The 15853-nt window shown below is 44.5% G+C and overlaps 1 protein-coding gene across 1 annotated transcript in view; it reads left to right on the forward strand.

The window, feature by feature from the left end:
- Positions 1–15853, forward strand: part of LOC129699423 (NHS-like protein 1) — a 229287-nt gene that overhangs the window by 198947 nt on the left and 14487 nt on the right. The window contains 3 exon segments of the mRNA XM_055639194.1: positions 7556–7683; positions 14702–14894; positions 15121–15252. Of these exon segments, the coding sequence (XP_055495169.1) occupies positions 7556–7683; positions 14702–14894; positions 15121–15252 (453 nt within the window).

The raw sequence follows: 15853 nt of genomic DNA on the forward strand, positions 1-15853 counted from the left end.
CAATGAGGGAGGTTGGGAAATGGGACTCCACCCTCGTTTATCAGTAGACCATTCTGATAACAGAAGGGGAAAACTGTTCCTGACTCTGGTGGAACATGCTTCAAGCTTTTGTAGGCGTAGGAAGGAACTGCAGCTGCTGGTTTAAACCGAAGATTGACACAAAAAGCTGGAGAGAAAGAATGGGTGAGGTTTCGGGTCTGAAGAAGGGTCTTGACCTGAAACATCACCCATTCCTTCTCTCCAGAGATGCTGCCTGTCCCGCTGAGTTACTCCTGCTTTTTGTATCTATCTTCACACTGGTGCTATGTTATCCCCCTTTTACATACATTCCCAACACATGGCAATTTACAGAAGTAAATTAATTTACAAACCCACACGCCTTTGGGATGTGGGAAGAAACCGGAGCATCTGGAGGAAACCACGCAGTCACAGGGAGAATGTGCAAACTTCTCACAAACGACATCCGAGGACAGGATTGAAACCGAGTCTCTGGCGCTGTGAGGCAGCAGCTCTACCAGTTGCGCCACTGTGCCACCCTCAGTATGCCATCTTTAACAATTTTGATGAGTATTTTGCCATTGATATCAAAGTCAGGAGAGCCTTAGGAAACAAGCAGATGAGTTACAAAAAGCGACACAAGGAACTACAGGCGTTGGAATCTTGAACAAAATACAAAGTGCTAGGGGAACTCAGTGGGTCGGGCAGCATCTATGGTGGAAATGGACACATTAGGTCCGGACCCTTCTTTGGTTGGAGTAGGGGGAAGAAAGCTATAAAAGAAAGGTGAGGGTGGGAAAAAGTATGGCAAATGACAAAGTAAGAGGAGAAATGAGAAAATAAAGCTGTCAGATATGGAGGGAGGAGGAATGAAATGTAAAGCTGGAGGCTGGGAAATGGGCCCAAGGGAAGGGGACAGGGAAGAGGGAGGGTTCAAGAGAAATGTGGAACTCAACCATGGGTGAGGTACATACGATGGATGGAAAATGAACAGGGTGACTGCAGTGGGAGATGGTGGGAGCAACATACACACACATGGGTGAGGAGACAGGTGGACAGAGGAAGGGGAGGGGTTGAAAGTTCATACTTCAAATCAGAGAATTCAATGTTCATATCGTTGAGTTCTAGCTACTCAGGTGGAATCTGAGGTGGTGTTCTTCCAGTTTGCATGTGGCCTCACTCTGACAGAGGAGGCTAAGAACAGAAAGGTCAGTATAGGAATGGGGAGTTAAAATGATTAGCATCCGGGAGATCCAGCAAGCCTTGGCAATTGTTTTGCAAAACGGTCGCTTAGTCTATACCTGGACTCACCGATGTGAAGGAGGCCAAGATGAGATTGGAAGAGATACACGTGAACCTCTGACTTGCCTGCAAGGGCTGCTGAGATCCTTGGATGGAAGCAGGAGAGAAGGTGTAGAAACAGATATCACGTGCTCGGTCCGCTAAGGCCTGCAGGAACTCCTGGTTGATAACCATTTTAACTCCACTTCCCATTCCCACATTGACATTTCTGTCCTTGGCCTCCTCCAATGTCAGAGTTCTTCGTCTCTATATCACCTCGAGCCTATGTCACTGATTCGCCCATCTGGCAATAACCCCCCTCACCTGCATCCACCTATCTGTCTGAAGAAGGTTCCCAACCCGAAACATTGCTTATCCATGTCCTCCAGAGATGCTGCCCTTCTTGTTGAGTTCTACAACACTTTATGTTTTGCTCAAGATCCCAGCATTTGTAGTTCCTTGCGTCCCCTATCACTTGCCAGGCTCTATGTCCCCCTGCCAGACATGTCTGAAGAAGGTGAAGCTAGACATAAAACCTGGAGTAACTCAGCGGGACAGGCAGCATCTCTGGAGAGAAGGAATGGGTGACGTTTCGGGTCGAGACCCTTCTTCATTTTTACGTGTGTCTACTTGGTCTGAAGTAGACATACCTTGGTCAGAAATGTCATCTGCCTGATCTGCTGAGCTCCTCCAGCACGATCTTTATTTGCTCAGTTACAAAGTAATCTGGATTGGAGGGAAATGGCTCAAAAATGGAAGGTTGCGTTTTCTCTGCTCTTTAAATAAACCCTGTTATCCGAGTAAATTAGCTGTTCACAAACGGCTGCTGTGAATCACATCCCCCATCCCTCCCCCACTTCCAACTGAACGGTTGACAATGTTAACAATAAATGCTTAACAATAGCTTGTGAGAATTGAATGCCCTGCTTTGGAAAGCATGCCTTATAAGGATATTTGGATCAGTGACTTAGGGTTGAGTAAATGAGTAACATTAACAATTGAAAGGTGGATTTGGATTCAAGGGATGATCGAGCAGAACGGTAGTGCCTTTGATTTCAAGTGCAATTGTAAGTACAAAGTTCTCAATAAATCCATGAGTATAATGGACTGTAAAGTTTCATTGAATTTGATTGATGAGGATTAACAAAACCTTGCAACTATTAACAATAAAAGGTTCTCACTGTAACCATAGTGAATTGCAGCATGGCACCTGCAGATAGCGAGGACCTCTTTGCACAGTCATGAGTTTAGTTTAGTTTATTGTCAAGTGTACCTAGGTAGAGTGAAAAGCTTTTTATGGATACACAAAAAACTGCAGATTCTGGAATCTTCGAGTCAAGAGTCAAGAGAGTTTATCGTCATGTGTCCCAGATAGGACAATGAAATTCTTGCTTTGCTTCAGCACAACAGAATATAGTAGGCATGAGTACTCAGAGTCTTGAGCAAAACTCAGTGCTGGAGGAATTTGGTGTGTCCGGCAGCATCTGTGGGGGAATGGACAGACAAATTATTTCAGGTTAGGACCCTCCTTCACACTTTGCATCCCAACCCGAAATATCGTCTGTCCATTCCCCCCACAGAAACAGCCTGACACACTGAGTTCCTCCAGCACTTTGTTGAGTTGCATGTGGGAATGCATGATGGGTTGAGTGACACCAGATCCTGGATGGTGCTGATCCTCCTGAGTGTCGTTGTAGCTGAAACATCCAATTCAGCAAAGAGTTTCCTGTTAAACCATTGACATGAGCTTCTAAGTGGCACTGAGACTTTCAGAGTTCACCACTCAAAAGCCTAATCCAGAGCAGTCTCCAGTTTTGGTTACAGCCCACTGTGGCTGACGGATTTGTGAAAGGTCACATCACCTTAACCTTTGGGCACATTTGTAGAGTCATCATCATACAACATGGAAATAGGCTCTTCAGCCCAAACACTTATGCTGATCAAGATGCTTATCTACACTAATCTCATTTGCACTTGACCCATATCCCTCTAAACATAGAAACATAGAAAATAGGTGCAGGAGTAGGCCATTCGGCCCTTCGAGCCTGCACCGCCATTCAATATGATCATGGCTGATCATCCAACTCAGTATCCTGTACCTGTACCTGTATTCTATCCATACCCCCCTGATCCCCTTAGCCACAAGGGCCACATCTAACTCCCTCTTAAATATAGCCAATGAACTGGCCTCAAATACTTCTGTGGCAGAAAATTCCACAGATTCACCACTCTCTGTGTGAAATTTTTTTTTCTCATCTTGGTCCTAAAAGACTTCCCCCTTATCCTTATACTGTGACCCCTTGTTCTGGACTTCCCCAACATCAGGAACAATCTTCCTGCATCTAGCCTGTCCAACCCCTTAAGAATTTTGTAAGTTTCTATAAGATCCCCCCTCAATCTTCTAAATTCTAGTGAGTACAAGCCGAGTCTATCCAGTCTTTCTTCATATGAAAGTCTTGCCATCCCAGGAATCAGTCTGGTGAACCGTCTCTGTATGGCAAGAATGTCTTTCTTCAGATTAGGAGACCAAAACTGTACGTAATACTCCAGGTGTGGTCTCAGCAAGGCCCTGTACAACTGCAGTAGAACATCCCTGCTCCTATACTCAAATCCGTTTGCTATGAATGCTAACATACCATTCGCCTTCCTCACTGCCTGCTGCATCTGCATGCCTACTTTCAATGACTGGTGTACCATGACATCCAGGTCTCGTTGCATCTCCCCTTTTCCTAATCGGCTACCATTCAGATAATAGTCTACTTTCACCAAAGTGGATAACATCACATTTATCCACATTATACTGCATCTGCCATGCATTTTCCCACTCACCCAACTTATCCAAGTCACCTAGCAGCCACCTAGCATCCTCCTCACAGCTAATACTGGCCCACAGCTTTGTGTCATCCGCAAATTTGGAGATGTTGCATTCAATTCCCTCGTCCAAATCATTAATATATATTGTATATACCTGGGGTCCACAGCACTGAGCAATGTGGTACCCCACTATTCACTGCCTGCCATTCTGAAAAGGACCGTTTACTCCTACTCTTTGGTTCCTGTCTGCCAGCCAGTTCTCTATCCACATCAATACTGAATCCCCAATACCGTGTGCTTTAAGTTTGTATACTAATCTCTTATGTGGGACCTTGTCGAAAGCCTTCTGGAAGTCCAGATATAACACATCCACTGGTTCTCCCTTATCCACTCTACTAGTCACATCCTCTAAAAATTCTATAAGATTCGTCAGACATGATTTATCTTTCATAAATCCATGCTGACTGTCCAATGAATTCACCACTTTCCAAATATGCTGCTATCACATCTTTAATAACTGACTCTAGCAGTTTCCCCACTACCGATGTTAGACTAACTGGTCTTGTAATTCCCCGTTTTCTCTCTCCCTCCCTTTTTAAAAAGTGGGGTTACATTAGCTGCCCTCCAATCCTCAGGAACTACTCCAGAATCTAAAGAGTTTTGAAAAATTATCACTAATGCATCCACTATTTGTGAGGCTACTTCCTTATGCACTCTGGGATGCAGCCTATCTGGCCCTGGGGATTTATCGGCCTTTGATCCCATTCAACACCACTTCCCGACTAACCTGGATTTCACTCAGTTCCTCCATCTCATTTGACCCCCGGTCCCCTGTTATTTCCGGCAGATTATTTATGTCTTCCTTAGTGAAGACAGAACCAAAGTAGTTATTCAATTGGTCTGCCATGTCCTTGTTCCCCATGATCAATTCACCTTTCTTGTACAGTGGAACTTGCCTTGATTAGTATCTTATATTTATGCCCCTATACTTCCCATATCTCAACAGTGGAAACCACCTCTGCATAGAATTAAGGCCTGGTAGGCAGCTATTTGGTCAATCTGGTCTGTGCTTAGTCCCAGCAGAGTAATCCATTTGGTCCCATATCCCTATTCTTTCTTCACGCCCCTTGAAAATTATCATTCCTCATGCTTAACTAATTCCCTTTATAAGGCAAATCAAAGGTACTACAGACAAAATGTGCAGGAAGGAACTGCAGATGCTGGTTTAAACCAAAGATCAACACAAAAAGCTGGAGTTACGCAGCGGGTCAAACAGCATCTCTTGAAAAAAGGATAATAGGTGATGTTTCAGGTCGAGACCCTTCTGCAGGCGCTGATAATCTGAAATAAAAACAGAAGAAAGCTGGAAATACTCAGCAGGTCAGGCAGCATCTGTAGAAAGAGAAACAATCAATGTTTCAGATTGAGGAACCAAGTTCTCAGTACTGACTTGAACCATTAACTGATTCTCTTTCCACAGGTGCTGCCTGACTTGCTGAGCTTTTCCAGCATGTTCTGCTTTTAAGCCTTTTGAAGCTGTTTCCATCACCTTTATAGATACCTACCCTATCATGTCTCTTCTCGGACTCTTGTATAGACGACAGCTGTATGTATACCAGCTCTAACCTTTTCAGTTTATCTTGATAATTATAACTGATAGAATTGGTAGACGTATATAAAATTATGTTCAGCATAGATAAAGTAGACTCTCAGAACCTTTTTCCCAGGATGAAAATATCAAAGTCACGAGGGCATAATTTTAAGGTGAGAAGAATAACGTTTAAGGTGGGTGCCTGGAATGCATTGCCAGGGGTGTTGGTGGAGGCAGTGGAGGTGGTGTTTAAGATACACAGGGAATTGAGGGATATTGGTAATAAACAGGCAGATGAGATTAGTTTATATTGCCATCATGTTTGGCAAAGACATTGTGGACCGAAGGTGCTGTTCCTGTGCTGTACTGTTCTATGTTCAGTATAACTGGGTAGCTGATGGTCAGCACGCATTCGGTGGGCTGAAAGGCCTCTTTCCTTGCTCGTTCTCTCTATGACTTTGGGGTGTGATCATGAGCAACCACATAGAATTTACAGCACAGAAACTGGGTATTCAGCCCAGATGGTCATCCTGGTGCTTATGTTCCACAAGAGTCTCACCCTAGTCCATTTAATATCCCATCTCTGCATCCTTCCACTAAATGTATCCATGCTGTACACCACAACTCAAGGCCATTCACATTCTCCTCAATCTCTGGTTAGCGAAATGTATCCAAAATGTCCTTTGATTTATGATAATTACTGGGCAATCCCACAAGCGGAAATCTCATCTACCTCGTCAAAGCATTTTGTAATCTCAAAGACATTACGGTATGCTGTGCCAGTATAATCTATCAGATCCTACTCACTCTCTGATATTGCAAGAAAATCAATCTAATAAGACAGTAAGAGCGTTCTTCCCAGTGTAGAAAATGTCAAAGACCAGGAGCCATAGCTTTAACGTCAGAAAGGCAACGTTTAAAGATGTGTGCGTTAAATTGTTTGCACAAAGAGTGGTGGGTGACTAGAACATGCAGCCAAGGGTGGTGGTGGAAACAGATACGATAGTGGCATTTAAGAGACTTTTAATTAGGCACATGGATATACAGGGCACGGAGGGATATTGATCACATGCAGGCAGATGAGATTAGTTTAACTTGATGTCATGTTTGGTGCAGTCATTGCGGGCCGAAGGCCCTGTTCTTGTGCTCTACTGTTCTACGTTGACTTCAGCCTGGACCAATCTCCCGAGGTATATGTTAATGGGAGAGTCTGGCACTGGTTAGTTTGGCTGATTGAACGTTCCCTCACTGTCACCCTACCACCACCACGAATCCTCTCCACTCCATACTCCCCCCGCCGAAACCATTCTTGCTTATCCTAATCTCTTATCCCTAACCCCAAACCGATGCTGTCTAATTTTTGACACCTTCATTTCATGGGGAAAACATAGAACAGAATAGCACAGAAGCAGGTGCTTCAGCCATTGATGTGCATGCCAGCCATGATGCCAATGTAAACTACACATAGTCTATATCTTTCCATTCCCTGCTTCTTCATGTGCCGTCCAAATGTCCCTTAAACGCTTCTATCATTTTAGATGCCTCTTAAATGTTGTTAGCATTTAAAATACTATCCTGTGCCATTCCCTTTATCCTGTACCAGTATACCATGGATAGTTTGATTGTACTCATTTATAGTCTAGCCACTGACTGGGTAACACACAACAAAAGCCTTTCACTGTACCTCGGAACCGCGTGATAATTAACAATAAACTAAACTAAATGTTGCTAACTTTTTCATTGTGGAGCACAAGTGCTGAAGTAACTTTTATATGGCACATCCGTGGTTCCGAGTCTGTTGTGGATAGCCTGGATGAGCTGCTTAAAGGATTCTGGACCTTACAGTCTCTCTGCCTCTCTCTATCTCTATAGACTGCGATAAGCTAAGGAAGGATGGTTTGCGCAGTTCCCAGTATTATTCCCAGGCCCCATTGTTCTCCTCAACACCCGCTCATCTCTCCGGAAATTGCCTGGATGAGGAGGAAGATCAGGACCAAACGGTAAGATTACTTCCAAATCCTTGCTTTACCCTCGTTTTCTTTCTGCGCCTTTCCTTACTTGATCTAATATAGGATACTGCATCGCAGCACCATGAAGGGGTCGAAGAAGGATTTGCAGTTATGTAGCACTGTTCAACTCTCTTGTGAAAACAGCTCGTGTCAGTGAATATTGTCGTTGATCGCAACCCAGCAGCCAATTTGTACAGTGCACACTCCCACATTCAGCAATGTGATAATGGCCTGATAATCTGTTTTATTGATAATTGTTTGAGGATAAATATTTTGTTTAGTTTAGAGATTATGGCATGGAAATGGGCCCTTCAGCCCCCCGAATCCACGCCAGCCACTGCTGACCCGTTAACACTAGTTCTTTAGACTTTGAGATGCAGTGTGGAAACAGGTCCTTCGGCCCACCGAGTCTAAGCTGAACAGTAATCTCCCCTACCGTAGAACTATCTCATACACACCAGGGGAAATTTACAATTTTTACAGAAGCCAATTAACCTACAAGCGTGTATGTCTTTGAAGTGTGGGAGAAAACCTACAAAGTCCCAGGGAGAACATATAAAGCCCATACAGACAGCATGCATAGTCGGGATCAAATCCAGGTCTCTGGTGCTGTAAGGCAGCAACTCTACCACTGCGTCAATGTGCCACCCAATCTATCCATCTTATCCAACTTTCCCATCTGCTCCCTACACACAAGGCAATTTTACAGTGGTCAATTATCCTACAAACTTACACATCTTGTGGGAGGAAACTGGAGCACCCGGAGGAAACCCACACAATCATAGGGGGAGCACACAAACTTCACACACAGCACTCGAGGTCAGGATCAAACACAGGTACCTGGCACTGTGAGGCAGCAGCTCTGCGTCACCATGGCACCTGACCAGGACACTGGAGATACATCCTCTGCTCTTCACTGGGAAGCTTTTATCTATCTGAACAGATGAGGCCTTGGCTGAATGTTTATCTATCAATCAGGACTCCTGACAGTGCTGCACTCACTCAGGACTGCTACATGTAGCAATGTTACAACATTTTGAGATTTAAAAAATCAAGTCTGCAATTTATTCCATCAGATAAAGCACTAAAAGAAGTTTAATTTGACACCTAATTCACTTTCATATCTCAAGTAATAAAAAAGTTATGGCCATTTTCATACACGGAAATTAGCATCTTGTTCCCTATTGATTTTCTATGGACATAAACAAAAAAGCTGTGATCATGGACAGTCAAAAACCCATAACCTTCTTAAAAATTAAGAGAACTGAATGAAATTTTCAGTTATCATAGATTGAACCATTCTGAAACAAATATAAAATAATCTTACTTGGATGACCTGAAATTAAAGCATAATAAATTAGTTACCCAATTGTAGCTAATTTCAAACTTCAATTACTAGATCTAAACATCTATCCATTTCTTAATAAATGATTAACATTTTTAAATAGCCTAAGTGTCCAAATAATATTCACAAATAATTCATAATAAAACATGATTTTTAAATCTCATTTACATCAATTTATAGGCCAAATGGAAGGAATTTAGTGTTCAATTGCTGTGAATTAAAGTCCATTTTAAATCAGCTTTTTAGTGGGTTCCTGTGAACGCGCTGGTTTAGAACGTTCACATTGCGCTGGATTTGCGCCCTCAAATGCCCAGAAAAATACTGCGGGATATAAAGAGCCCAAAATGAACTACTCGCTATAGAAAACTTTATATACAGGGTTCTTAAGAAGCCCCTTTTAATGTAAAAATAAGGTACATACCTTTAATTGTTTGCTTTATAAAACCCTGGGGCTGCGAGAGGTCGCGGGTTGAGAGAGTGATTTTAAAACTATTATAACTATTATTCGAGGCCTATAAAACTAATAATACCTTTTGCGACGGGGTCTTTCAGCGATTTTTCGTTAATGATTTACTAGGCTGAACATCTTCGATTGGAACAGCCTAGTAAAAATCGCGTTTTAAACCCGCCCCCTCTAAACAGCACCAAAATCGCGCACACGGGCTGGGGCAGATTCTCATCGACGATTCAGGTAGGTTTTGCAACATACCTACTACATGGAAGCTGACCCAGTGCATAAACCAGACAGTGGTGTCAGGATGGGTGGGACTGGGTAGAGGGATACGGCAGACACTTGAAAAACTGGTCAGAATGCTCCCTCACAATGTTACGGGACTAAGTATAAGATTCCCGGGGTATGTTGATACCATTAACTGTTACAAAACTGGTTATAGTACTCCCTCGCTCCATTACAGAACCAGGTATAAGGATAACTCACACTGCTACAGACCTGAGTAGAACTCCCTTACATCATTACAAAACTGCGCATACTACTCTATTGGGCTGTAATAGAACAGGGTACAAAGCTTTCTCACACTGATACAGAACTGGGTATAGGGATAACTCACACTGCTACAGGCAGGTATAGAACTCCCTTATACCATTGTGGAACGGGGTATCATACTCCCTCGGACTGTAAAGAATTGGGCATGGCCTCCCTCACGCTGCATATAGGGCTCTCTCACACCGTTACAAACTGGGTGTAGAACTCATTAACACCATTTCAGAATCGGATGTAGAAACCCCTCACAGCATTACAGAACTGAACATGGGTCTCCCTCACATCGTTAAGAACTAGGTATCGGACTGTCCGCCTCTACAGACCTCAGTACAGTGTTCACTCACACTGTTACAGTCTGGTGATAAGGCTGCTTCATACCCATTACATCTGGGTACTGAACTCAAAACAGGTATTTTAAAGGGCCTGTCCCACTTGGCGATTTATTTTGGCTACTGCCGGCATCATTGACTGACGTATTAGGTCATCGAAAAAGTCGTGGCGTGACGACGTATTGACGCGCGGTGTTTCCTCACGTGTCGCTACTTTTTTTGTCGCCGATGGATTTTGAAATGTTCAAAATCTTTCGGCAACCCTGATGCGTCAGTCAATGACGGCGGCAGTCGCCGAAAAATTCGCCAAGTGGGACATGCCCATAAAGATGAATTCAACATTTGTGTAAACTGCTTAGCCTTTGACACTCTGTCGTGTTACATTGCCAATGGTAGAATTAAAGCATAGAACAGGTTGTTCATGAGAAACTTTATTAGCTTGTTTAAGATTATTTTCTGATCTGTCACTATTATAGTTTACTCTTTAATAATACCCCTGTTTCTGTGGTTATTTTAGTCACTTTATTTCGTACTTTTCTCTGCTCTTTCACTCCAGCGATTAAGCCCTTTAAACTGCCTCAGTCAGACTTGCCTTAGTGCCTGCTGCCACTTGACTTCATGGAAGCACCAGGTACACACATGCTGCACAGAACATGCAGCAACGTGCTTTGCTTGCCTCAGCTTTGCCAGCAGCTTCTTATCCATCCCAGTGTGCCTGCTTTCCAATGCACTCTATCCTCGGCCAATTCCCACAACATTAATTCCCTTCCAGTGGACTCTGCCAGTGTGTTTTCTCTGTCACATCCTCCGCTCTCTTTGAACCTCTGCACTTAACGCGCACAAACACAATGCCTTAACGTCCCCTCTGAATGGGACGAAGTTGGTATTTTCTTCTTGCCAGATTGCTGTGGCAACCGTTAATTGCTTGGCTTGGTGTGAAATCTTGCTCACCAAACACTGCCCACTGTTGACGCCAAGTCCCATATGTCGCTTTAATTCCTTGCCTCCCTGACCAAGTCTTTAGTCCCCCATCTCTGCTCCTTCCCACCTCCACCCATCCCACCTCTGGATACTGTGGTTCTTGCAGGGGTGACGTTTCTCCTCATCCTGTATAATCCAGATAGCCATCCTATTACAAGTGTAGCCCCTGTATGATACGTATCCTTCTCTTTATGCTTTGTTGTGATCGGGAGTGCTCATGGAGTGATAAAGCACAGAAGTAGGCTTTATAGCCCACCATCTCCATGCCGACATGTCAAACACCTGTTGATTCTGAGCCCTGCATTTGGTCCATTGCCTTCTAAGCCTTGGTGATTTGGGCTCATGTATTTAATATATCTCCATTCAAGGGATGCGGGCTTTGCAGGCTGAGCCAGTATTTAATTGCCTGTCCCTAATTGCCCTTAAGAAAATGGCGGTGAGCTGCCTTCTTGAACTACTGTCCTTGAGGTGTCACAATGTTAGGGTGGGAGATCCAGGCGTTAACCCAATGACAGTGAAGGAATGGTGATATGTTTACAATCTAGGATGGTGTGCAGCTTGGTGGGAAACTCCCAGACTGTGGTGTCCCCATGTTGGCAGAGGTAGTGGATTTGGAAGGTGCTGTGAGTTGCCGCAGTGCATCCAGCAATCTGCCTGCATCCGCTATCTTGGCAAATAGGATTAATAAAGATAAGTACTCGAGACTCAGCAAGGACATGTTTGGCCAAAAAGCCTGTTTCTGTGCTCCATGACACACATTCAGCGAGTGTCCCCCCCATCACCTTCTATTCTTCTTTAGAACCCCTGTAAACCTTTTACCCCTCTTCCCATGTTCAAATATAACTAGTGGGATGGAAGACATCTAATCTGCATCACATAGGATTCATGACTAGAATTCATTGAATTAACACTCAATTGCATAAAATTAACACTCAATAAAGGTGATAATATACAGTATGGCTTGACTCTAACCATTCCTGCTTTGATGTTTCTGGGGCAAAGTTTACTGTTGACGGCAGTCAGTCTTCCTCATTTAGATGCAGCTGCAATGGTTCATAGGTTCAATTGGTAAAATAAAGGAGTTAAATGAAAAAAAAGTGGAGCAGGCTGTGAGATTGGGTTGTTACTTACTGGAATATAGTAGAGTCAGAGGTGATAGACATAGACAATAGGTGCAGGAGTAGGCCATTCGAGCGATTCAATGCGATCATTCCCAATCAGTACCCCGTTCCTGCCTTCTCCCCATATCCCCTGACTCTGCTATTTTTAAGAGCCCTATCTAGCTCTCTCTTGAAAGCATCCAGAGAACCTGCCTCCACCGCCCTCTGAGGCAGAGAATTCCACAGACTCGCCACTCTCTGTGAGAAAAAGTGTTTCCTCGTCTCCGTTCTAAATGGCTTACTCATTATTCTTAAACTATGGCCCCAAGACACAGGGGTCACTGAAGCTATGGGCACTCACATGGGCCCCGGCTATGCTTGCCTCTTTGTTGGGTACATCAAACAATCACTGTTCCAGGTGTACATTGGCCCTATCACCGAACTCTACCTCCGCTACATTGACGACTGCACCCATGCAGAACTCCCTGACTTCATCAACTTCACGACTAATTTCCATTCTGCACTCAAATTCACTAGGACCATCTCCGACATCTCCCTACCGTTTCTGGATCTCACCGTCTCCATTACAGGAGACAGACTATTGACCGACAATCTACTACAAATCTATTGACTCCCATACCTATCTAGACTACACTTCTTCCCACCCTGCTTCCTGTAAAGACTCTATTCCCGACTCCCAATTCCTCCGTCTATGCCGCATCTGCGCCTAGGATGAGGTTTTCTATACTAGATAATCGAAGATGTCCTAATTCTTCAGGAAACAGGGGTTCCCCTCTTCCATTATAGATCAGGCTCTCACTAGGGTGTACACGATATCCCACAGCTCTGCTCTTGCTCCCCCTCCCCCCATTCTCAACAAGGACAAAGTCCCCCTTGTCCTCACCTTCCACCCCATCATCCGTTGTTTATAGCATTTAATCCTCCAACATTTTCGCCACCTCCAATGGGATCCCACTACTGGCCACCTGCCCATCTCCACCCCTTTTTGCTTTCCGCAGAGACCGTTCCCTCCGTAACTCCCTGGTCAACTCGTCCATTCCCACCCAAACCACCCCTGCCCCAGGTACTTTCCCCTGCAACTGCAGGAGATGCAACACCTGACCCGTTACCTCCCCCCTCGACTCCCCCCTCGACTCCACAATCTTTTCAGGTGAGGCAGAGGTTCACTTGTACCTCCTCCAACCTCATCTACTGTATCCGCTGTTCCAGGTGTCAACTAATGTATATCGGCAAGACCAAGCACAGGCTTGGCGATCGTTTTGCTGAACACCTCCGCTCAGTCCGCCTTAACCTACCTGATCTCCCGGTTGCTCCGCACTTTAACTCCCCCTCCCATTCCCAATCTGATCTTTCTGTCCTGGGCCTCCTCCATTGTCAGAGTGAGGCCCACTGCAAATTGGAGGAACAGCACCTCATATTTTGATTGGGTAGCTCACACCCCAGCGGTATGAACATTGACTTCTCTAACTTCAAAGTAACTTAACTAACTGTCCCATAAGTCTACCACCCTTGCTTTCACACTCTCTCCATCCCCTCCCTTCCCCTTCCTAGTTCTCCCACTAGTCTTACTGTCTCCTACATTCTATCTCCCGACATCAGTCTGAAGAAGTGTTTCGACCTGAAAAGTCACCCATTCCTTCTCTCCAGAGATTCTGCCTGTCCCGCTGAGTTACTCCAGCATCTTGTGTCTACCAGTGGTCATTGAACTAGGTTGCTCAGCATCTTGCATTATCTTCCCAGTCACTTTTCAGTAATTTTCCTCACTCTCTTCTCCCTCCCTCACTAATTGGGTTTGTGGGAGACGAACCCAAGATTTGGATGTAGCATCGAATCAAATTGACTAGGCTCCCAAACTGGAGGATGACATGTAGAAAAGTAGTCAACATCTGCAATGTGGTGGGAGAGAAAATTGATGAGAACAAATTGAAGTAAGTAAAACATTTGTAGAATGTTACAAGAATGGCCATTGAACCGAGGTATAAAATCAATTAGTAACATTTGGATGCATTTCTGAGGCATTATTATAATTAAAACTGGAGCTTGTCCATACGTGGACCGTTGCGAACATTGAGGATGGAATTAAGATCCAGAGTAGCTGTTCAATGCTAAGACAGACATCAAGTGCTAAATAGCCTCTTCTTGTCCCTCAGGAGGTCAAGAAATGGGGTTGGTGAGTTGGGCAGAATTCTTCTTTCTTGCTCCTGATCATTTTTTGTGTGTGTTCTTTGTAAAGCCCACGGTTTCATCGGCAGACGAGGAAAACCTATTGCATTCTCGGAGATCCAAAACCCCGGTGCCTGCTGACCTCTCCGAGATTGATGTCCAGACGAACTGGACCAAGGCCCTCCCACTGCCCACTCCGGAGGAGAGGATGCGGCAACAAGCCCAGGCAATCCAGACAGACGTTATCCCAATAAACGTAACAGGTACATAACAGGGTTAATGAGACAAGGGATGGGTTTAACACTGGACAGACTGCAGAGGCTGAATTCCTGCCTTTAAAAGCCATGGCTTGCTCTGCCACTTAAAGAAGGCAGTTAATTGTCTCCCAGTATGGTGCATAATGAGAGCCATTTCTGAGTAAGGAAGGCAGGATAGTGAACCAGTTACGCGAGTGTGTGTAGTAACAGTTGCTCTGCTGATTCCTATCAGGGGTGAACTTCGATCGCCAAGCTGGCAACAGGAGGTCTCTCGTGCACTCAGACACCCCACTGAGGCGCCCGACGAAGATCAAACGGAGAAAGACCATTACTGGGCTGCCTGAAGCTGTCCAGAAGGAATTAGGTATGGCTCATCAGAATTGTATTCACTCCCCTGCCCGGCCACCTTCTCATTTGTGACTGTGTGTGTGTGTGTTTGTGCATTTGTGATAAGTATTAGCTTTCATCCGACCCTTCCCTCCAATACAATCTGATAGCCAGCAGCAAAATGTGCGATTTCAATTGGGAAAGGACATGCCAGGGAGTTATTTTTACCTTTCAGCTTAAACTGAGCCACATCAGAAACCTGGAGGTTTCCCCAATTGCCTGAAAACAGATCAGTTTAGCATTGCCAAGCAAAATGCTGAGCAGTGAGCCACAGCGAGTCTCCGGCTCTCCGCCACGCTTTATGTGTGAATTAATTACTGCCTGATCTCCCTTCTGAATGTCCTGGCTCTAACTTTTATGGTTAGAACTCTCATTCTTTTCCACATCAAAGAAACATTTAACTTTATACAACAGCCTTTTGGAAGTTCTAAGGCATTTTATAGCCAATGCAAACTTTCTGTGGTTTAGTCATTGTTGTAATGTAGTGTCATTCAGCACAGCCCAACTCATTCATGCTGACCAAAATGCCTCATCTCATTCGCCCGCATTGACCCAAACCTTTTCTATCCCTCTACTTG

Source organism: Leucoraja erinacea, chromosome 8 (genome assembly GCF_028641065.1).
Source record: "Leucoraja erinacea ecotype New England chromosome 8, Leri_hhj_1, whole genome shotgun sequence".
NCBI classification, from domain to species: domain Eukaryota; kingdom Metazoa; phylum Chordata; class Chondrichthyes; order Rajiformes; family Rajidae; genus Leucoraja; species Leucoraja erinaceus.